At 35.6% G+C, this 9,577-nt stretch overlaps 1 protein-coding gene and 1 pseudogene across 1 annotated transcript; one reads left to right on the top strand and one right to left on the bottom strand.

Moving 5' to 3' along the window:
- The first annotated feature begins 1,561 nt into the window (after positions 1-1,561).
- LOC133048739 (putative olfactory receptor 56B2) lies at positions 1,562-2,523 on the top strand (annotated as a pseudogene).
- A 5,059-nt stretch (positions 2,524-7,582) lies between these two features.
- Positions 7,583-8,548, bottom strand: LOC133047982 (olfactory receptor 52N5). The gene has a single exon (XM_061131844.1). The coding sequence runs from the start codon at positions 8,546-8,548 to the stop codon at positions 7,583-7,585; it is 966 nt and encodes a 321-aa protein (XP_060987827.1).
- Positions 8,549-9,577: the final 1,029 nt, after the last annotated feature.

Raw genomic sequence — 9,577 nt, 5'->3', positions numbered from 1 at the left:
CTATTAAAATAATATATATGAACTAGAAAAGGACAATTTGTATAAATATATAACTTCTTTAATCTACAATTTTTTGTTATCAATATGATGGAATGTCATCACTTGGATTAAGATGAATATATGCAGCAGGGGTATTTCCACATTGTTGTGCTATAAATACCATAATTTCAAACCATAATATTTTTCAAATATTTTATATCTTGAAATGAATTCTTAAGATTTAAATTATTGAAAGGAAAAATTAATAAAGACCAAATATTTAGGAAAAAGAGATCATAAAAATTTGTTTCAGTTTTTAGATTAAATGATTAAATTAATAAATTAATGTAGATACACACTAACTTGATTTAGTCATGTAATTTTCAAAATATTTATCTCATATAAATTTTTGAAGGTCCGCTACTTCATTCTTTATTTTATGACTATTTAGAATGCCCCAAGAATCAAAACTTGTCAAGTAGGAGAAAGTTATTAAAAAACAGAATCAACTGTGTTTAAGTGAGATCCCTAAATCCCATATCTCTTACTGTTTATCAATTTTGGACAAGTCATGAGCAATGAGCAATTTTTAACATCAGCTTCCTAACTAGAACATATGTATACTAAATTAATTCATACATTTCAATTAAAATTAAATAATTCACATGATTATTTCACAAAATCTCAAGTACTTGAAAAGTTATTTTCAATATCATATATTCTAATCTGCTACTTAAATATCTTCAGGCATAAAAATCTCTACACTCATTGCATTCATTATGTCTCTGATAATCAAACACTTCCCTAGTGGCTCAGTGGTAAAGAATCTTCCTGCAAAGCAGGAACATGGGTTCAATCCCCAGGTCAGAAAGATTCCCTTGGAGAAGGAAATGGCAACCCACTACATCTCAGGGAAATCCCATGGGCTGAGTATGCCATGCTACAGTATGTGGGGTCTCAAAAGAGTTGGACTTGACTTAGCAACTAAAGAGCATAATCCAACACTTTAGCGAAACCAAATTCAAGAGTCCAAGCTACGATATCAGAGGACTTTCATCTTGTCCAGTTTCCATGACTTTCAGGCTGAAGATAACAACCAAGGCCCTGATTTTCTCTAAAGTTCTATTCCTCAACCATAGAAGTTGAAAGTAATGTGAACTGCCTAATGGTTTGATTTTAGGGTTTTGATTAGCTGAATTAACATACAATGAACTGTCACAGTTCCTGTTTCACTGGAAATATACAATAAATGTTAGTGCTGGGATGAGAATTAGTGTGAATAGTGTTAGTTGCTCAGTCGTGTCCAACTCTTTGCAACTCCATGGACTGTAGCCTGCCAAGCTCCTCTAACCATGGAATTCTCCAGTTAAGAATATTGGAGTGGGTGGCCGTTTCCTTCTCCAGGGGATCTTCTTGACCCAGGGGTCAAAGCCAGGTCTCCTACACTGTAAGCAGATTCTTTACCAGAATTTTAAAATTACAGTAACTTCCTGCCATCACCACCTACAATATCACAGATCCTATTCAAACATTGTCAGAGAAATTATTAAGATTGTAATGTTGAATATTTTTCCTCTTAGTGAAGATGTTCCAAGACCTCAGACATTCCAACAGCTCAAAGTTCCAGGTCTCTGAGTTTATTCTGATGGGATTCCCAGGCATTCACAGCTGGCAGCACTGGCTCTCCCTGCCCCTGGCTCTGCTCTACCTCTTAGCTCTCAGCGCCAACATCCTTACCTGATCATCATCAATCAGGAGGCAACACTGCACCAGCCTATGTACCGTTTCCTGGGCATCCTGGCTGTGGTTGACATGGGCCTGGCTACCACCATCATGCCCAAGATTTGGTCATCTTGTGGTTCGGTGCTAACACCATCCGTCTCCCTGAGTGCTTTGTGCAGATGTATGTCATACATTGTTTTGTGGGCATGGAATCAGGCACTTTTGTCCTCATGGTTGTAGATAGAGTGGCCATTTGTTGACCACTACACTATTCATCCATAATTGCTGACTCTTTTGTGGTCAAAGCCACTGTGTTCAGGACACTCAGAGACATCCTTCTTACCATTCCAGCACCTGTGTTGGCTTCTCAGAGACACTATTGCTCGAAGAACCAACTTGAGCACTGTCTGTGCTCTAATCTTGGCATCACTAGTCTATCCTGTGATGACAGGACAATCAACAGTATCTACCAGCTATTTCTTGCCTGGACATTCATGGGCAATGACTTGAGTTTGATTTTTACATCCTATGTATGCTTTAATTCTTAATTCTGTGTTAAAGCTGAATTCAGCAGAAGCTGTATACAAGGCCTTAAGTACCTGCCCTTGCCACTTCTTTCTAATCAGTTTCTTCTACACAACCATCATTATCATTTCCATTACCCATAGTGCAGCAATGACATTTCCCCTCATCTCAGTTTTACTCAATGTACTCAAAAATGTTTTTCCTCCTGCCCTCAACCCCATGGTCTATGCACTCAAAAACAAGGAGCTCAGACAGGGTTTATATAAGGTTCTTAAGCTGGACTTAAAAGGCAACTAATTTGGAAAGGATGCTCACCTTTGTAATTTTCTGCCACACACACATATATATATTAGATCCTCCAAGGATTGCAGATGACAGAAGAACTAAGAAACACTGACGTTTCCAGTTAGAATAAGTAATTGGTTACAATTAATGAAACTTCTGGGAGGGATTGGGGGGCAGGAGGAGAAGGGGACGACAGAGGATGAGATGGCTGGATGGCATCACCGACTTGATGGACGTGAGTATGGGTAAATTCCGGGAGTTGGTGATGGACAGGGAGGCCTGGCGTGCTGCAATTCAAGGGGTCACAAAGAGTCAGACATGGCTGAGTGACTGAACTGAACTGAATGAAACATGAAAAAAAAAAAAAAAAAAAGTAAAAACCTATTATTTAACCATGTTTTTCAAAGAAAATCTTCATCAAGAATAACACAATGATGACTGCCTCAAGAAATCCAAAAGAAAGATAAGCTGAATAAACACTTCATTTTCTTACCTAGTTGTCCTGGTTAAACACTGGACAGCATTTAATAGCATTTGTTAGCACAGACATCTGCTATTTTCTTCTCTTTAATGGAAATATTTATCCATGTACTTGTCATATAATTGCTGACAGGTTAACACTCACTCCTGCCTTTTGTGTATTGATTTTATGATGTGTATTATTATCTTTTTTTATAAATACCAAGTTCTTGAATGTACATTTCTCTAAAGAAGACATGCAAAGGCCAACAAGCACATAAAGAGATCCCCAACATCCTTAGTCATTAGATGAACACAGATCAAAACCACAATAAAATACCCTGTATATTCTTCAATAGCTATATATATATTTTTAAATGATATTAACAAGTTATGGCACCTTTGTGGATATGTTGGAGCCCTTGTATACTGATGGTGGGAATATCAAGTCACACCATAAATGAGGAAAATAGCTTGACAACTAATCAAAAAGTTGAGCACAATTCCAAACTTATTCAGAAACTCAATTCTTAGATGTATATTTAAAATATTCAAAACAGAAGTTAAAGCAAAAATATGTACACTAATGTTCATAGCAACATTATCTGCCAAAACAACATGAAGAATCCAAATATCCATCACCTGCTAAATTTATGAGCATAACCATAAGACATCATTGTCATTCCTTACAAGGACAAAGTATGGGTACATGTTGTTGCATTGATGAAAGAATTCTGCTAAGTGGAAAAAAAAAAAAAAAGTGTGCGGAAAACGCTACAAGTTGTATAACTTTAATATATCAGTGTCCAGAATAGGTATATCTATTGAATCAGAAAGTAAATTAATTGTTTCCAGGGTCTGGGGGCACTGTTTAATTTGGAGCGACTGAGGAATAGTTATGGATTTCTTTTTGAGGAATTGCAACTGTTCTGGAATTACACAGTGCTGAAGTTTGCACGGCGCTATCAATACAGTGCTGTGCATTTTTAAATCATATAAATGATAGTTTGATTGTAAGTAATTTTAACTTCTATAAGAAATAGTAAAATGAAAAAATAGTACAAAATTTATTTTCAACATATGTATATATTGCATTATTTCCTATAAGTTAAAGGAACATATAAGTTCAAGAGTAGAAAAATGTTAAATATATTATGTAAAAACAAGATGCACTTTTATTTAATTATAATACTGGTGAATAATCCTGTTTTAAATTTGCTTATTCTATAAAGTCAATTGAAAATGACATAACTATGTTTTAATATGATATTTTTCAAGCATTATTTTCAAAATCATATGAAGAAAATATATACTAAAAAAGTATCAGCACGTGCCCCCCCACTGTTCATAGCAGCACTATTTATGACAGCCAAGACATGGAAGCAACATAAGCATCCATCAACAGATGAATGGATAAAGATGTGGTATGTTTGCATGCATGCTCCATCATTTCCAACTCCTTCTGATCCAGTGGACTGTAGCCTGTCAGGCTCCTCTGTCCATGGAATTTTCCAGACAAGAAAAGTGGAGTTGGTTGCATTTCCTCCTTCAGGGGATTTTCCCCACCCAGGGATCGAACTCACATCTCCTGCATTGGCACGGGGATTCTTTACATTATAGAATTTAAGGTTTTGATTTATCTAACTCTGAAATCTTTTTTTTATTCTTTTAATTCATAAAAATTTAGACCCACTACTTTTATTGTCTAATTAAAGAATATAAAATTAGAATCAGTTGTGCTTTATTATTGTTTTTGACATTAACACCATCATCATTATTATCTCAAACTTGGGGATCTAAATTTTCCTAACTTAATATCTAAGCAGAGTAAGTCTGAAATTTTGATGAAGTTCTAAAGTGTCATAATATTTATCATTATCCTCACTTGAAAGTAAGATAGATATACAAAGGAACACGAATGAATGTGCATGTGAGTGATTGAAACTTTCAAAAGCATTGTAAATGTTTTCAACTTGTGCGCTTAGAGATGTGACACAAAAAGAAGTAAAAAATACATATTACAATTTCTAATGCTCATTAAAGTTAAATTGTGATCATTTTCATTTCTGTATTTATATATCTCACACAAAAGCACACAGATATAGATACATGCAGATGAAAAAATGCTCTTACTTGTGTATCACTTTATAGTAAGAATGGAAAATTTCCACACTTTTCCTTCTCTAAGATTAACTTAGTACTTGCATCTTGAGTGTTTTGCACTTATCCTCTGGGATATATAACACTCATCCTAATCTCTAAATATTCAATTTGATAGTACAAATATCAAGGGATTTAAAAGTTGAGGACAGTAATGTACAGATATTACAGATAGTGCTTTTTTTTTTTTAAACTGATGTCCTGAACCCCTGGACCGTATTGCATTCAGCTATTTTGCTATCCAGAAACTAAGGTATTACAGGCCATGTGAAAGTGGGATTAAGAGTAGGATATTTGCTGTTGTTGGTTGTGCTAGGATAAAGCGGAGAGAGATTTTGAGTGTACATGAATTCATTATTGTATCCTCAGAAACCCTGGCTTGATTCCACCCCACATTTAAAGGCAGAAATGCTGTAAAAGACTAAATTTTCTTAATGGAAAATGTGTTTATCCGTTTCTCAGACTGCGATTCATTGTGAATTCCCATAATGATTATGTAGTGATTTTTCTAAAAGCAAATAGAATCCTTTGGTTCTTTCATGGTAGATGTCAGGTATGAATCAACCCCTATAATTGGAAGAAGTGGGGGAAATACAGGAAAATAGTTCTTTATGATCACAGTTCTTGCTTTTCACCTACCTTCCCATTGTTCTCAGGATAAGAATCTAATACACTTGCTTCATTTCTAGAGTCATTTACCTGTGACTGCATTTCATCCATTTTAGATAAGAAAACCTACTTGGAAAAACAAACCATCATATTAGGAAAAGAAATGAGGTGTAAAATTGAGAACTGACTAGTGAGGAAGAAGCATTTTTATGGTTTAGAAATCGGAATAGGCAACATGTAGTATGATAACTGTACTTATAAATAAGTAACCATGTTCTTGTGTTAATATAAGTCTCCCACAGAATAATATGAGCCCAGTTTCTACAAAACTTAAATGCTAATGTATTGAAATCATTTAAAATTCATTTTGGAAAAAGTCTAATGTAATTATGGTCAATACTACAATATTTGGTATAAGCTTGGATCATTAACTGAGAGTTTTGCAAATGAATTGCAAATGGAGCCTAAAGTTCTCATGTAACAATAAAATCAGTTTTAATAATAAGCACTAGAACTATAGAAAGGAAAGATGAAGGACAAAAACAGGATTTTTATCTCATATTTAGGAGCTGAATTCTTATGAATAGAGCACAAATAATTTAAGAGATAGGGCTTCCCTGATTCCTCAGCAGTAAAGAATCTGCCTGCCAGTGCAGGAGATTTGGATTCGATCCCCTGGTTGGGATCAAAATTTGTCATTTGGAAATATTGTCTCAGTGTGCTATGCAGATCTTCCAAATGTCGACATACTTAATTTTTACAGCGATAATCTCACATCATATGGACTCCAGAAAATCCCTTTGTACATTAGTAAGAAAATTAAACTGAAAAAAGGCAAAAAATGCCTTAATATTTCTATGAAAATTGTTGTGACTTCACACATCTTTTCCCAAATGGTCTTGAGGTTCTCAGGGCTCCATGGACAACACCTCAATGCATGTTGCATTAGAAACTCCTGAGGTATAAGGGGAGAAGCAAGGTAGATGACTGAGTATTGGTGAACCAAGAAAAATGAATTATTGAATTGGGATTTACAGTGGAGAGGTTATATTCAAGATGTTTTTACAAAATTGGTAATTGTGAGCATTACTTATGTAGTTTCCACTGGCATTATAGATAAGTCATTTTATTTAACAGAGAAAAAGCCTCAATATCAGTAAAGGAAAAATATATATGCTGAAACAACACAGCTGTTTTGAGATGTATATTGCATGTATTGTTTTTAAAAGCTAAGTTATAGAGTGCACATTTATTTCTCCAGTAAATTGGTCTGCATGCTTTTTACAATATGATGTTTATGAAGTATCATTTTTTTTTAAATCAGTGACTGCCATTTTGCCTGTATATTATCAGCATAATTCATAAACTGAATTTTAACTTCAATGACTGCCTGGCTTGGAAAAAGTCCTGAAAAGCCATTTAATTTCTTATCCATAAGAACGATTACATGGAGAAGAAAATGGCAACCCACTCCAGTATGCTTACCTGGGAAGCCCCATGGACAGAAGAGTCTGGCAGGCTACAATCCATGGGGTTGCAAGAGAGTTGGACATGACTTAAAAATTGAATAACAATGGAAAATTATAATCACAGATAAGACAATTAATTCTCAAAAGGTTAAGAAAATATCCTACATGAATACATTAAGAGGAAAGTTGTGATCAATGACTTGGTTCAAACTAGTGATAGAGGAAAAAACATGAGGAGCCACTGAAATATAAATACAGAATTATCTATAACTTTTCCCACTATAGTTGCAAAAAACATAGATCATAGAAAAGACATGATATCACACATGAGTTTCTTCTTTGTTGTTTTTCATTCATCTTTATTCTGTCTCATTTCAATTGTCCTGAGTACTTGCACCTTTCTCACCCTGGAAGAGCTTTATGACATTGTCTCGAATCTGTTTTGTCTTTACCCCGTAAACAATGGGGTTAAGAGTTGGGGGAAGAAGAAGATAAAGATTAGCCACAATGATATGAAGAGAAGAGGGAATAGTGTGTCCTCCAAAACGGTGGGTAAAGAAAGTGAAGAATGCTGGAACATAAGTGACAATAATGGCAGATATATGGGCAGTGCAGGTGCTGAAGGCTTTCTGCCGAGCATCTGCTGAGGAGAGACTGACCACTGCCCGAAGGATCATAGTGTATGATACAGATATACAGCAGATATCAAACACTCCAATCAGGAGGGCAACCATCAGACCATAGATGACATTGACCTTGATACTGGAACAGGATAACTTCACCACTGACATATGGTCACAATATGTATGGGAGATAATATTGCTTTGGCAGAAGGGCAAACGCTTAACCAAGAATGGAAAAGGAATCATCAGCAATGCACCCCTCAGAAAGGTGACAAGTCCAGCTTTGGCAATGATAGAGTTAGTGAGTATGGTAGCATAGCGCAATGGGTAGCAAATGGCCACATAGCGGTCCAGAGCCATGAGCATGAGCACTCCAGACTCCACACCTGTGAACCCATGGACAAAGAACATCTGGACTAAACAAGCATTGAAGTTAATTTCCTTGAGATTGAACCAGAAGATGCAGAGTGCATTGGGTAGAGTAGTGGTACAGGTAAAGAGATCAACGAGGGAGAGCATTGCCAGAAAAAAATACATTGGATGATGTAAGGACTCCTCATGATGAATGAGATACACAAGGCCAAGGTTTCCCAGAAGGGAGATGATATACATTGTGCAGAATGGGAGGGAGATCCATACATGTACTCTTTCCAGACCAGGAATTCCATTAAGAATAAAATATTTGGGGGGTACACATGAATTGTTGGAAACCAGCATAACTAATTCAATAAAGAGACTCTATTTTTTCCATCCATAAGTTTGTACCCTAGGAGAAGAAACAAACAAACAAACAAAAAAAAAAAAATAGAAATTTAGTTTAGATCACCCTTGAGAATATAGACTTCAGTTTGGCATAAAATTACATTTATAACAGTACCAACAATTTTGAATAATAGTGATTATGAAAATGCACAGCTTATTGAATAAATAAACATTAAAGAATATTTTTAAAGTTTTGTAAATAATATAAATGTAATTTTAGAGCCACAATTGCAAAATTATAGTTTTCATTTTGTCAGCAAATAAAAGAAGATACTGAGGTAGAGAAAGATTGAATAATGTTGTTGCTGCTGCTGCTAAATCGCTTCAGTCGTGTCCAGCTCTGTGCGACCCCGTAGATGGCAGCCCACCAGGCTCCCCTGTCCCTGGGATTCTCCAGGCAAGAACCCTGGAGTGGGTTGCCATTTCCTTCTTCAATGCATGAAAGTGAAAAGTGAAATTGAAGTTGCTCAGTCACATCTGATTCTCAGCGACCCCATGGACTGCAGCCTACCAGGCTCCTCCATCCATGTGATTGTCCAGGCAAGAGTACTGGAGTGGGTTGCCATTGCCTTCTCCAGAATAATGTTGATTATCAAGCAAAACTAGATTCATAACCTAAGGTGTAACCAACATAAAGATAATTTTCAGACAAGTAATGTATAAGCAATCTATGTCACATTTCTTGAGTATCCCTTCTAAATGCCTACTAGATATTTCCATCTTAAATTTCCACAGACAGTTTAAGTTCTTCATGCCCAAGACTAAGCCATTTCAGCCTTTATCCCTTGGCAAAATAAGCTCCATTACTGAGTTCTGATTTTTAGATAATGCTATCATCATATAACACATGATCTACCAACATCTTTGTGACCTCCTCAGGTGTGCCTCTAGCTTATCTTGGATATATATATTTCCTTATAACTCAAAGTATCTTAGTTCTTACTTTGTCCAGGTCATCTCAGCACATATATTATCCATATTCTA

The sequence above is a fragment of the Dama dama genome, chromosome 1 (assembly GCF_033118175.1).
Source record: "Dama dama isolate Ldn47 chromosome 1, ASM3311817v1, whole genome shotgun sequence".
In the NCBI taxonomy this organism is placed as follows: Eukaryota; Metazoa; Chordata; class Mammalia; order Artiodactyla; family Cervidae; genus Dama; species Dama dama.
Note: the sequence above shows the minus strand (reverse complement) of the source record. Positions and strands in the feature narration are given on the sequence as shown.

Excerpts from the sequence above, each read along its gene's own strand:
- LOC133047982 (XM_061131844.1), bottom strand. The coding sequence starts at position 8,548 with ATGCTGGTTTCCAACAATTCATGTGTACCCCCCAAATATTTTATTCTT.